This window comes from Tachysurus vachellii, chromosome 12 (genome assembly GCF_030014155.1).
Source record: "Tachysurus vachellii isolate PV-2020 chromosome 12, HZAU_Pvac_v1, whole genome shotgun sequence".
Lineage (NCBI taxonomy): Eukaryota > Metazoa > Chordata > Actinopteri > Siluriformes > Bagridae > Tachysurus > Tachysurus vachellii.
In genome coordinates, this window is record NC_083471.1 from 21226953 (window position 1) to 21240707 (window position 13755).

Here is a 13755-nt window from a genome sequence, read left to right on the forward strand (position 1 = left end):
TCTCTTTATTTCATAGGTTTTTTTCCCTCCAGAATACGTTATTATATGCATTAAATGCATCATGAAATAAGCTTTCACTAGCTGACAGGGTGCATAAAACTGTCTATGACTGGGCTTCTCTCATCTGTCAATTACGTTTTCTGTTAAACCCTGTAAGTTTATCGACATTTATTCACATTCCAAACTCTTAGGTGAAGCCTGTGAGACTTTTCTAGTGTTTTGTCTGTTTATGGTGGTTAAATTAGCCAATTTAAAATGCATTTAGCCATGTTCCCACTGTTTATGAACACTCACAAAATAACACCATCCTGAAATGAGTATATTGTGTATTAAAGAAAATTGCTATATAATTCACCAAAAATAAAGATACTATCCTCAATGTCATGATATTATTTCAAATCAAAAGTACTGAAGTTCAAATACTAAACCAGTGGTAGATAAATTCCTCATTCTGCTGTAAATTATTTGGCTTTGCATATACCTTGATATATTATACATGCCTGTACACAACCTCAACCAGGAATAACCTCCACTCCCAATAATAATAATAATGTACATAATAAAGTGTATTAGACGATTATTTATGTAAAGACCGCAGAAATGTACAGGAATCTGAACTTTCAGAACAGACTTCACATTTTCAGAAACAGAGTAAACAAACAGCTCAAAATAGTTAGCTTTATGTTACAGTGTTTGAGCACAAACAGGCAGTAGTGCAATGCAGTTCAAAAAACAGCACAAAACAAAACAGGATCTTTATAAAAGCATTTGATTCTAATTAATAAATCATTTTAAAAGGCAGTAGAAATAAAAATATACATTAGGCACCTTGTATGTGATAGCATACAGACGTAACATCCATATATTAATAACAAAAGGCATTATGTACACACACACACACACACACACACACACACACGCTTATAGGGAATTTTTAATATTATGCTTTATATAATTTTTAAGTCCACAATTTTTATGTTCTTTTCTTTGAGGCTTTCCTGGTTTTGGCTCCCTGTGTTTAATAGTCTGTAAACCAGCAGATGGCACCAAAACAGACACTTGTGGGTTTTCTTTTCTGTTTTTTTTTTTAAATCTTAGGACATTTCATGGTGGTCATAAAGAAAAAAAGCACAGCTTAACTAAAGCATTTTAATAAAAAGTAAATATGGCATTTTTGTTTGGCATATGTGCAAGATTTGAGGATTTAATTTTTTATTTATTTGGATTTTATTTGTGTGTGTTGGCTACTAGACTAAAGTCTCTCATTATACCATTAAAACCGCAGGCAGTAGTTAAGGCACTAACTGAGGTATGCACCATAAGACTGAGCAAAATTATATGCATTATATACATACATTACATGATAAAACACAAAGGCATCGCTATCTGATCTAATAATACATATAATAAAATATTCTCTTTTTTTCTTGGATTGATTAATTGTCTAGACCGCAGTCAACTGGATTAAGTTCCTCTCAATTTCCCTGTATTACTAGACAAATGAATCGGGTAAAAATAAATTTGAACTAAAATGTTAACTGTTCACCAAATGTTGTTTTTTTTCCCCCATTGGACATTTACAGACCGTTTTACAAAATAAACACACCGCATTCCTGATATATAACTTGCATATATGCTTCTTTAAAAGCGTAGTTCTTATGGCTCAATCAGGAGTTTTGATACAGTAGGGTCCACCTACAATACGAACAAGACTTTATCCCTGATTTATCACTCAGACCAATTCTAGTTCATTCATTACACAAAGATCTGCTTTTAAACCAAACTTCAGACCTTTTTGTTCTCATCTTCAAATCACACAAAAAGCACAGCTACTACTTAAAAGTGTGACCATGCCTATTTACTGTAAGGGTTTATTCATGTTCTACTTCTCTACTAGAGTAATAGACATCCAAACAATTAAATATCATTATATTAATTTTAATTTAATTATATATATTTTAATCAGTAACACAGATTTTCTTTATATTCATGCGTGGGTGACAAAGCACATTAATGCAACAGAGGAGTTGCCTTTAGTGACACCGACAAACAGCATAAAACATAAAACACACGCTAGCCTTTCCTCAATTTTACAGCAAGATATTTCTTTTATCTTTGGTTATAATTCATATAATAGTTATAAATATAATAATTAATATGGAACAACTGAGTAAATGAAATAAAAAAGCAATTTGAAGCCAATCAAAGTTCACATTGGAATCTTATAATATGTAAATTTCCACAAAATTGGAAGATCTCGTAGGATCTAAACTTTTGTTTTTCCTGAAATGAATTTTTGAAGCCCTTTGTCAAAGTCTCGATACAGTACCGAATTAAACAATGTGACTTAGCTTTTTTCCTTTTTAGATTCTTATTTCTTGCCTTGATGACAGCTTAGTATTTTTCAACCAGCTTCATGATTCATTTTACAAGGTGTGTCAAAACATTTGAATGGGTCTGTGTACATGCATACATGCATACATACATACACAGACACACACACACAGACACACCTTGAATCTAAATGTAAAGTCACTCCATTGAAGTGACCTGTGTCAATCTAAACAGGTCTCCTGCTCCTAAACAAAGCTTATGACTTCACTGCTTTCGTCATCTTGGCTTGCTAGCTTATCGCTTACCATCAGACTATGCAGAAGGCTTATGGGAATGGCAGGCTTGGAGGACCAGCTCCGACCAGCAGCAAAGGGGAAAGAGGACGACAGACGCATAGAGGGCTGTGTCAACGCTATTGGCCTTGTCTGTACGCGGTGGCTTACAGACCGTGAATCCCAACAGGCCCTGTGCTCTAGCTCACTCCGGAGTTCCTGCACTTGAGCCAGGAGCTCCGTAAGCTTGTTTGTGACAGCCACAGAGCCACCACCCACGATCTGGCTGTCAGGGATCCAGCGGAGGCACCGCTGCATCCACAGACGCATAGCTGGTCCAGACAGACATGGCAGCAGCAGGCCATGTGGATCTGCTGGACGACGTTGCCAAGCCTCACAGAACTCACTAGTCGTCCCTGCCACAGTGCTCTCAGGTGACGCCATCCAGCGGCTGAGGCGCTTTACACGAAGTAGCTTCTTCAGGCTGTCGGTTTCATCTTTGAAGAAACCCTTCTTGGGAGGGGTTTTAAATGCAGAGCTTGGCAAGGACATCTGCCGTTGGTGCTGCTGAGCAAAATTTTAAAATCATGTTGTATATCAAAAAGGTTTGTGTTTATCATCACAGGATCATTAACATGAAATAATATCTAGGAATGGAAAAGTGCAGAAAAATTCGACTCTAGATATAATAAATAAATATTCCTTCAAAATCCCGTTTTTAAAATTTGTTAAAACTTCTTTTTTCATTTGCCTAGCACATCTTCATCATATCTTCAACATAACACACCATCTTAGTTCATCTAAATTAGTACAAATGTTTTATGAAGAGTTTTTGTCATTGTAGTGGTGGCTGGTTGTTGTTTGTAAATTGGAAGGTACATAAACAGATATATTAAAATATATGTACAGATGGCTGAAAATCACTGAACTTTCGAAATAAAAGCACAGCACTGTTCACCTTTCCCCGAGGAACTTTGCGTAATACTTTCTCCGGCTTAAGCTTCTCGCTATACAAAGGGTTAAGGAAGAACTGCTGGGCCTTCCAGTCAAACTGCACCGACCAGTCCCACACTGCAGGGAAGGTCAATGGGCCTCTTTGTGAGTACTGCGACTCAGCCTGCCAACAAAATCAAGCAGCAGTAGTGAGCAGGAGATGTGTCTGTTAGAGCGTAATATACGTGCAAACACCCACAAACAAACAATATTTAAAAAACAGAAGTGTTTGCTTTCTGGCCTGATGAAATAGCACTACGAATGCAGCATTAGTGCATTGTTACAAGTAATAAGTAAAGGTGTATCATGAGTATTTGATTCTTTGCTCAGCTCACAGAGCGTCTAAAGTGAGTCAGGTTTCTCGTATGCTGCATCACAGAGGAATGCAAAACAACCGCTTTATAAGCAAGGATAACCTAGAAAAATGCCAAGCCATTCAAATTCCAACACTGTCGATACACCTTACATACTCGTTCTATACCTTCATTGTGCTTTCTCTCTGATGGGCAGAGTTAAAGAGAAAAGTGCTGAAGACTGGCACATAGACGCTGTCGGACAGGACGGTCAAATACGTCTCGGAAAACTGGAAGGCTGCGCTGTGTTGTTGGACCAGCTGCCACACACACTCCAGGAAGAGCAGGAAGACTGGGGATTGACTCTTTGGGGAAAAAATTAGACGTGCAAGAAACCTTAAGTACCTCACATTTAATAAGGATGGAAATTTGAGATTTTTGGGGAAAAAACAGTAACAGTAGGCTAAAAATATTGTTCAGACACGGTGATGATTATTTCTGTTATTCGGTCATAGAAAAGAAATGAATACAATAGAATACTTTAATTAATTGAGGTTGAAGATGGTCACACTGACTGAACTACAAAGATAATATACTTGAAAAGACCGCATGTAAAATCGAATAAAACCTCACAGACTCCTTCACAGGGACAAATGATTGTAGCCAATTCACCTACTGGTATGTTTTTTTTAGAAAGATGGAGGAAATGAAAGAAAACTGGAGATAAAACCTACATGGAAACAGGTGTTGAGAGCCTCTAAACATCACTATGGGTGATCACATAATGCTGTGCAAAGGCTTTCACCCTGCTTGAACTTTTGTACATTTTGTAATGTGTGAAGTCGGATGTATTTATACCATCACTTGCCAATTTAATCACACATTAAGTGACTTTGATGGCATCTGGTTTCACTAGGAAGAATTTAGAGCTTTTAAACTTTTACATTTCAGGTGACAGCTTATGTAATTCCAACTTTTAACTAATCGTACATGTGCACATTTGCATAACAAGACAAAATTATATGGAAACTAAACATGTGGTTATGGCCTCATCTGACACTTCACATACAATTCTAACATAAAAAACAGTGTTTAAATTTATTGTAATAAATGAATGAATTCATCTAAAATATGTTCTTTTTACTAAACCAATCTTCTTCGTTATTATATAGTAAAGATCACTATGAGACAATTTAATTAATGCTGGCCTTAATTAACAGTGGACTAAAGCATCTCTTGATACTCGGTTTTCTTATTAAATATATTTAATTGTATTTAGCAAGCCCGAACTACCTCCTTGTCCTTTTGGTGAAGGTGATTACATCGATCGAGGAAAGCATGGCAGCCAGCCACCCACTCTTTCTGCACCAGGCCCTGAAATCCTGTCAGTGTCCTGTAGTGAGGATCCAGCATGATCTGAACCAGGCTAGAAATAACGCAGCACAGATCTGTACCTTCCTCCTCTGGAGTACAAAAAAGATTTTTTTAACATCTATCCATCAACATCGGTATTAGGAACAACAATAAAATGTCCTTATAGCACCTACCCATTATTAGGACATTGGTATTTTCCTTTTCAAGGCACTCTACAACTTCCACTGCTTTATGGAGACATTGTCTGCAAATAAAACCAGATTTCTCCAATTAGCATTTCAGCTATATGTTTGTGTGTGTGTGTGTGTGTGTATACACACACACACATACACACACACAGTTGGGTTTGCTTTAAGGCAAAATAACCAATACCTTATAATGTCTAGCCAGCCTGAGCTTTCAAGAGAGGAGAACCATTTGACATCTGATTCCCAGAAATCAGTTGAATTATCTGGAAAAGGAAACAGATTAAAAGTATGAGATTTACACTCAGATCAGCTACCAACATTTAGGTGTTTGCTTTCTTTTATGAATTAAAGACTCACCAATGAGAAAATATTGCTTGAACTTGGTGTAAGACTGCTGAATGTCCTGAATGGTGGGGAGTGTCTCTGAAAGATCCTCCGTTTTAACCGAATAAAGGTGGTTTTGAGCCACAGCCTGAAGCATTCTACAACAAAGTGAACAAAAAGAAACAAGTCAAAAAAATATAGAATAATAATTTTGGTTTTTAGGGGTTTTATATCCGTTTGAACTGTAGAGAAACATCTACTAATGAGCTGTGACCTTTTGAACTGAAATATATTAAATACATCAACCGAACATGCATTTTAACAGAAACTTTAAGTGAAAACGGTGATATGTGTACCTCTCCATGTAGGCCTGTACCACCCCATCTTCCTGACTTGTGGGCACAGAGGAGGATTTAAATAAAGCACAACCACTATGGTGGGACCAGCACCAAATCTTAAAAATAAGACATATCAGAAAAACAGATCAGAAAAAATAAAAAACAAACACACACACACACACACACACACACACACACACGAATGACAATTACATAAAAAAAAATCAAGAATTGCACTGGTTAAAAATGTTACAAGCATATACACTATACGGCGCTATACTTTACTGTAATAATGACCATAATAACTTAAAATATAAGTACTATAATAAGTACAAGACAGTAGTGAGAGCAGCTCTGCTGTATGGGTTAGAGACTGTAGCAGTGAGAAAAAGACATGAGGCAGAGATGGAGGTTGCAGAGGGATTAGGAACGAGCACATCAGAGGGACAGTTCGGGTTGGCTGTTTTGGGGACAAGGACAGAGAGACTAGATTGAGATGGTTTGGACATGTACAGAGGAGGGAGATGGTTATACTGTTAGAAGGATGTTAGAGATGGAGCTACCAGGTAAGAGGTCAGGAGGAAGGACAAACAGGAGATATTTGGATCTGTTAAATGAGGGCATGAAGTTAACAGGTGCGAGAGTAGAGGATGCAGAGGATAGAGTTGGGTGGAAACAGATAATTCGCTGTGGCGACCAACAGGAAAAGCCGAAAGTAGAAGAAGAAGATAAGTACTATTATAATCTACACTCTACTGTGCTACATTTTGGATTGTGGGTGTAGGGAATTGTTCATTAGTGAGGTCCGGCCCTGATGTCAGGTGAGAAGGCCTGGTCATTAACTTATTAACCGTGTTTTCACGGACCATGCTTTGTGCACGGGGCATTGTCATGCTGGAACAGATTAGTTTCTGACCTCTTAGTTCATGCAAAGGAAATTCTTGCTACAGCATACAAAGACATCCTATACAGTTGTGCTTCTAACTTTGTGTTTTAACATACAAACCTCTAGATACTGGAAAACTAGTAATTCTAGATACTAGAATTTCTCATCAATGCTTACTCTTACTTACACAGAGGTTATAGTCATTAGTTACATACCATTTGACAATTATTCATCTATTTGAAGTGATAGTTTTGTTTAACACTTATTTTTTTACTAAAGCCACAAACACTGAACAGATGAGACACGTATTAAATGAAACTTAAGCTGAGAACAAACACATGCTCTCTTCTCTCTCTCCAAAAGACAAAAACAGACTCATTAGTTCACTAATCATACCAGAGATGGAGGGGAAAACTCTGTGAAACTGCTTCCTTTTTTTTAACAAGCTTTCTTTAGCATAATAATTGACATAAATACATGTGATTGGCTACAACAAACCTCAAATAAAAAACTAATGGTTCCTGTTTAAAAAAAAAACAGTTCGTCTGTTGCACAAAAACAAATCGACTGTTGTCATGCACTTATTGGGTTCTGCTGTGGTACATTTTAAGCGTCTGGCTTAATCTACTACTTGCTGGGTCTGAATCTAGACCACATTAGACAAAGACCTCACTGATATATATAAAAACAAAAGCCTTACTGGTAACCCGTTTCCTGGGAATTTATCTAAATCCTCATCAGTGACTGCCGCTGGGATGATGAAGTACTTTGGTAATCTATGAAGAAATGTGAACATAATGTGAACTGAACTAATAACACATAAATCATGAATCATTACTGATATTCAGCCAAATTAAGCACATCCTGATGAAGTTCGGTGATCATGAAACCATCCAGTGTAAAACTGTGATAAGGTCAAACGGTGACGGTTTTTAAATGAATTTTATCACAAAGTCATTACTTACTTTGTGGAAAGTTCAAAGTTCTCGTTTTTAGTGACTGTTCTACAGTTTCCTTTGGTCCTTTTCATTTCTTGCACCCAGTCATCTGGTGAATCGAACATAATAGTCTTCGGTGCTCTTTGTAATTCTGAAAAGCCAAAGTCAGAAAGGACACATATCCAGTCACATGTATATGTAAAGACTAGATGCTTTAGTTAGTGAGTAATTTAACTACAATTTTAAAGAACTCAAGTATTTCACCTTCCTCTAGTTCTTGAAGTTCTATTTTAGCATTGTTAGCAAAGGCGTGAAAATCAGACAGCTGTCCTGCCAGTTGCTAAGAAGCTATATGACAGTACTTGAGATTAGATCATGGTTGTCAGATGTGACAGCTGCATAAAAGCATCGAGGATTTGGAGCTCCTTATTTTAGTAAAATTGTAAAACGACCGCGGGGAAAAAAAATTCTAAAATATGCAAAAAGTTGCGCAGTCGCGGCATTTTAGTTGTTGTATAAATCTAACATTTTGTTTTGATTTTAAATGTTTACTATTTTACTTTTACAATTACTAGTGAAGGCAGGAAGTAGATGACTAACAGAACAGAATCGGCAATGTATGGGTATAAAATGATTAAAACGTATTGCAAGTTTGTGTATCATTTCATAGAAATATATAATGAATACCGTTTCACATGAATTGAAAGAACTTGAGATGAAATTTGATACCTGGACGTTTTGCATGAGCATAAGAAAAAGCAAAGACACATTTCAGAGACTTTGGCTCCAGGCAGAGTTGAACAATACCCCGAAAGATCTAATGAAAATAAAATTAAAAAAAAAAAAACGAACACTTATTAGTCTGAATTTACGTGAGATCTTTAGTGAATGAGAGATCTTATTACCTTTTTGGCATCCTCTTCTTTGGTATAGGTTAAGCAGAACTGGAAGACACGCAGGTCTTTACAGTGTATGATAATTTTTGATGGATATTTATTTACCGGACTGCCTCCAGTTATCATCTTTTTCTTCTCATCATAAACTGTGGAGCAGATGAGGAGTACATTGTTCGGTATTAAGAATTAGACGAAATAAAAAAAAAAATACTAATGGACTTTATGTGCTGTGTGAGCTTCTGAGATAATAAGAAAAGAAAAGATCTTTTTTGTTGTTTAACTACCTCCATAGACATGGTCCATACACATCAGAGGAATATCATTTTCTCCATAGAGCTTATTCCTGAAGTGTTGGGTCTGCAAGACAAGGAGCACAATAGTATTTCAAAGACCCAAGATTTACTTTGTAATAAGTTCATATTTAAGTTTAAACTTCTTTTAATTACACGTTGGTCTACTGTTTGGCAGATTCCTACACTACCCGTAATGCCGTTTTACTAACTGGCACCAGTGGGATTTTGTTGTTGCTTCAGTTCTTCCTAAAGCGACTGATACAGCAGCACTTTAGTCTTTAAGTCGGTCCACCGCTCTGACCTCCTGTTCTGCGCCGCTCTGACCTCCTGTTCTGCGCCTCTCTGACCTCCTGTTCTGCGCCTCTCTTTAATCAGATCAGCTTCCAAAGCGTCCGTCACACTCGTCATCTCTGCATGACTGTGTTGGAATACACTCTCATATGGCTGCTTTGTATTTTGGGACTTTCTCACAAATGATGACATCATTCCTTACTGGAAACTTTTTTTTATTTTTTTTTATTTTATTGTTAAGGAGTTAACGGCAAAGCCAAACTGTTGTCATTTTAAGATCTGAGACATTTTTCTCTTATTAAACATCATTGTAACTGTGCAAGCAAACTTCTGACAGGAATAATGACAATACAGCAGCAACCCGAACCAACAACAAACCAACCACCAAACTAGCAACATACGCTAGTCAGCATGTCACTAATATTTCACTATAAACATTGAATGTGTTTGAGTTTGGAGTTTTCCTAGAACATGAGAAATAAGCTGCTTTTTACCCCCAAGACATATGGATGCACTACTTTGAAAAAAAGCAGGAAACAAATCCACAGATACACAATGGGTCAATGCCTCTGACTAGAACAAATGCAAGATATACTGAAACAACAGCACAGTGTTTTCTCTCAGTCTGTCATCAAACTGGGTGGACATATCCTGCTGCTTGGCTGAGTAGACGGGTTTATTTTCACAACGCACTGTTGTATTTGAACGCAAACCACCATGACTCTTTCAGTACTGAACTTCCTATTTTTGCATCAAGTATCAGATCACACTAAACTTCACCCTTGGTCACGTGACCAAGTTTAATGCCTGTTGGTTTGATACATGTCTTAAACAGATATCAGTCTCTAAATAGTGACCTGGATGAAGCCTTTGTGGTATTTTGACGTAGACGTGCTCATGTTTGTACGGTGTCTGTATTTCCATCCAGAGTTACTATCATAATGAATCTCAAGAAAAGGAAAAAAACAAAAAAAACAAAACAGCTTTAGTTCCCAAAATGGCACTTGAAGTAAAAGTAGTCACCTGACATAGTTCCTCTTTGGCACTCACTTTGTGTATGAAACAGACTTGGTTAGATAAACATAAAAAGTGCACGGCAATATTTATTTAAATCACGTGAGAGAAAGATCACCTGAATGTCACTATAATAATACAATATCTAGAGTGAGTGTGTCCACAGTAACGGTGTTATTACTTTATATGTAATATGAACTCCATAGTCCATGAATCGTTAATCCAGCTTTATATTGTATACAATTTTACTACTCAGTTACATCTTAAAATTCAGTTGTCTGGAGTTCAGGACTCTGAATGTGCTGATAATCGAAGTGATATGTAAATTTGAACATGTCTACTAACCAGATGTCTAGTCGACTGACCTGAAAGGTTAATACCGAATCTTAATATTAGTAAGTACTGGAATCTAAAAAAATGATGCAATATGTAATTCCAATATTACAGTCGCAAGATTTCACAGTGGAAGCACATTTTCAACTTGCATGTGAGCTGCTACATTTATTTTTCTGTCATGATAAACAGCAGAAGGCTCAAATATAAACCTTATTAGATCTAAAACCAGAAGGACTGCACGTGATTTCAACAAAAATCAATCAATCAATCAATTTTAACAAATCAAAAGATAAAGTTTCCAATTTTAGTTAGCTTTATAAACTAACATCAGCTAGCTAATCTAAACAACCACTGTTCCTCTTCTCACTGTGTTTGTGCAAAGGAAAGCTGCTTTTGGTTTTCTTTGTCCGGTCCACAGTTGTATGAGGCTCACTCACTCACTCACTCATTTTCTACCGCTTATCCGAACTACCTCAGGTCACGGGGAGCCTGTGCCTATCTCAGGCGTCATCGGGCATCAAGGCAGGATACACCCTGGACGGAGTGCCAACCCATCACAGGGCACACACACACACTCTCATTCACTCACGCACTCACACACTATGGACAATTTTTCCAGAGATGCCAATCAACCTACCATGCATGTCTTTGGACCGGGGGAGGAAACCGGAGTACCCGGAGGAAACCCCCGAGGCACGAGAACATGCAAACTCCACACACACAAGGCGGAGGCGGGAATCGAACCCCCAACCCTGGAGGTGTGAGGCGAACGTGCTAACCACTAAGCCACCGTGCCCCCCTGTATGAGGCTTTGTTGGTTATTTAAGTGATAGAACACCAACAACACGAACACCGACATCACAACCATCAACAACAACCGTACAGAAACCACCACCACCACAATGTCAAATAGTATATTAATCAGATCTTAAGATATTCAACACACGATAAAGAGTAAGTCCTGGAAGCCCTGCCCTTTATCCTTACCGCCTCCTCCAGCGGTGTCTCGTCACTGACAAAAGACACACGGAAATTAGTGCAGAGGAGAGTGCCGAAGATTCCCCGCTGTGAGAGGTCATCCTGTGTGTGTTTGAGAACGGGACTCGCACTGCAGAACACCACTTCCCCTGAGAATCAAGACATTGAGGGAGAACACATGAGACATTCCAATGGTCAGTAAATATTGTTAATATTGAGACACCAAAAAAGTTCCTGTGCAATACTACAGGAGGCGCTAGTCTGCATTCAGATAGACAAAGTTCTGATAAATGTTACGGATAAGTTGTTGTGTTTACCTGGTAGCAAGTCAGGATGCCTCTCTTTCTTCTGTGGTTCTTTCTCAGATTTGATTTCCTGTGCAAGGAGTCGAATTAATTACGTTTTAACAAATTAAAACAACACTTAGTGGCCAACAGAGGCCTAATGTCTATACTGTATCACTGTCACAACCTTTAACTAATCTGATCCTTGTCTAGATTGGAGGATTTCTCCAAGGGAAATGGATGACCTCTCAGCTCCTAAGCATTTGTTATACAAAATACATCTTAGAAATAACATAAAAATAACCAAATAAAATGTATTGATATATTAAGCGTACTATATTTACCATAACCTAAGACGTACTGGAGGAACAGCACATCAACGGACTTGAGGAAATGACAAGAAAATGTATATAATATATATATTAGGGTCCTGCACACTCAGCTACTTTTGATTCAGCACCGCTTCTCAATATTCAGATATGATGAAGAAGAAAGATTTTCGCTGCTTCAGCACTGTCTACTCACAGGACACACACACACACACACACACGAAACACAAGCATTGCACTCATACAAACTCACTCTCTCACCCACACAAGAGATTCACACATACAAGCATTACACTCACAAACTCTCTCTCTCGCTCTCTCACACACACACACACACACATTACTCACAAACTCTCTCTCTCGCTCTCTCTCACACACACACACACACACACACACACATTACTCACAAACTCACTCTCTCTCTCACACACACACACACACATTACTCACAAACTCACTCTCTCTCTCACACACACTATACTCTCTCTCACACACATACATTATTCTCGCCCTCTCTCTCTCACACACACACACACATTATACTCTCACTCTCTCACACACAGACACACACAAAATACTCTCTCACTCTCTCTCACACACAAAATACTCTCTCACTCACACACACACAAAATACTCTCTCACTCTCACACACACAAAATACTCTCTCACACACACAAAATGCTCTCTCTCTCTCTCTCTCTCTCACACACACACTCTATACTCTCTCTCCCTTTACCTAAAATCAAATTCGGCAAATATCAGTTAAAACCTAAAACTCGATTACTTTTTTATTATTAGTAAATCAATGCATTCCAATTATTATCTTTGAAGCGGATACAATGAGATGTAAACGACATGTAAATGACCTGTAAACGACATGAACACCTCCGTGTTGTGTTATTGTGTGTGTGACACCGCTCCCAGTGTCGTGCTCAATACAAACCTGCTCTTTAACGACATTATCAACTTATTCCTGTGTATCGTTACACAAACACACAACAACAACAACAACAACAACAACACAACTAGTACCTCGGGCGTCACATACGACACAAACGACGGCTTGGCGCTTTTCGCTGCTCCGCTTCCCAAACTCAACATTTCTCCGTTTCCCGAATCAGCCAGGTGACAAACCGGGAGCGCTCGAGCTCCACTTCCCTCGAGCTGCGCGAGTTTCCGCGCGTGAACGCGAACCCGTACGAACGTAAACCACGCCCGTGCACTGCTTCTCCTACTGTCCGTCGTGCGTCAACTAAAGCCTGCGAATCTCATTGGCTGCAGTGGCGGTCAATCAAATCTCGACGGAGACGCGCAAGAAGCGCGCACACGAGCGAAACTCCCCTATTTTTCTTATATTTATTAATTCCTACACAAACTAACTATATATATATAGA

The 13755-nt window shown here is 38.2% G+C and overlaps 1 protein-coding gene across 2 annotated transcripts; it reads right to left on the reverse strand.

Annotated features, from left to right (window-relative positions):
• Positions 1-548: 548 nt before the first annotated feature.
• mtmr12 (myotubularin related protein 12) lies at positions 549-13599 on the reverse strand. Of its 2 annotated transcripts, none has more exons than XM_060883256.1 (16): positions 13394-13599; positions 12066-12123; positions 11758-11897; positions 9121-9193; positions 8846-8982; positions 8670-8757; positions 7968-8091; positions 7703-7778; positions 6135-6232; positions 5812-5936; positions 5639-5717; positions 5440-5510; positions 5186-5355; positions 4081-4257; positions 3565-3723; positions 549-3173 (listed from the first exon to the last, which is right to left on the reverse strand). In XM_060883256.1, exons 1-16 carry the CDS (start codon positions 13460-13462, stop codon positions 2580-2582), a joined length of 2238 nt encoding a protein of 745 aa, XP_060739239.1. In that variant the 5' UTR covers positions 13463-13599; the 3' UTR covers positions 549-2579. The 2 variants fall into 2 exon arrangements, with proteins under 2 accessions (XP_060739239.1, XP_060739240.1); XM_060883257.1 differs by having other exon boundaries at positions 549-3170; positions 13394-13597.
• Between the last annotated feature and the right edge of the window lie 156 nt (positions 13600-13755).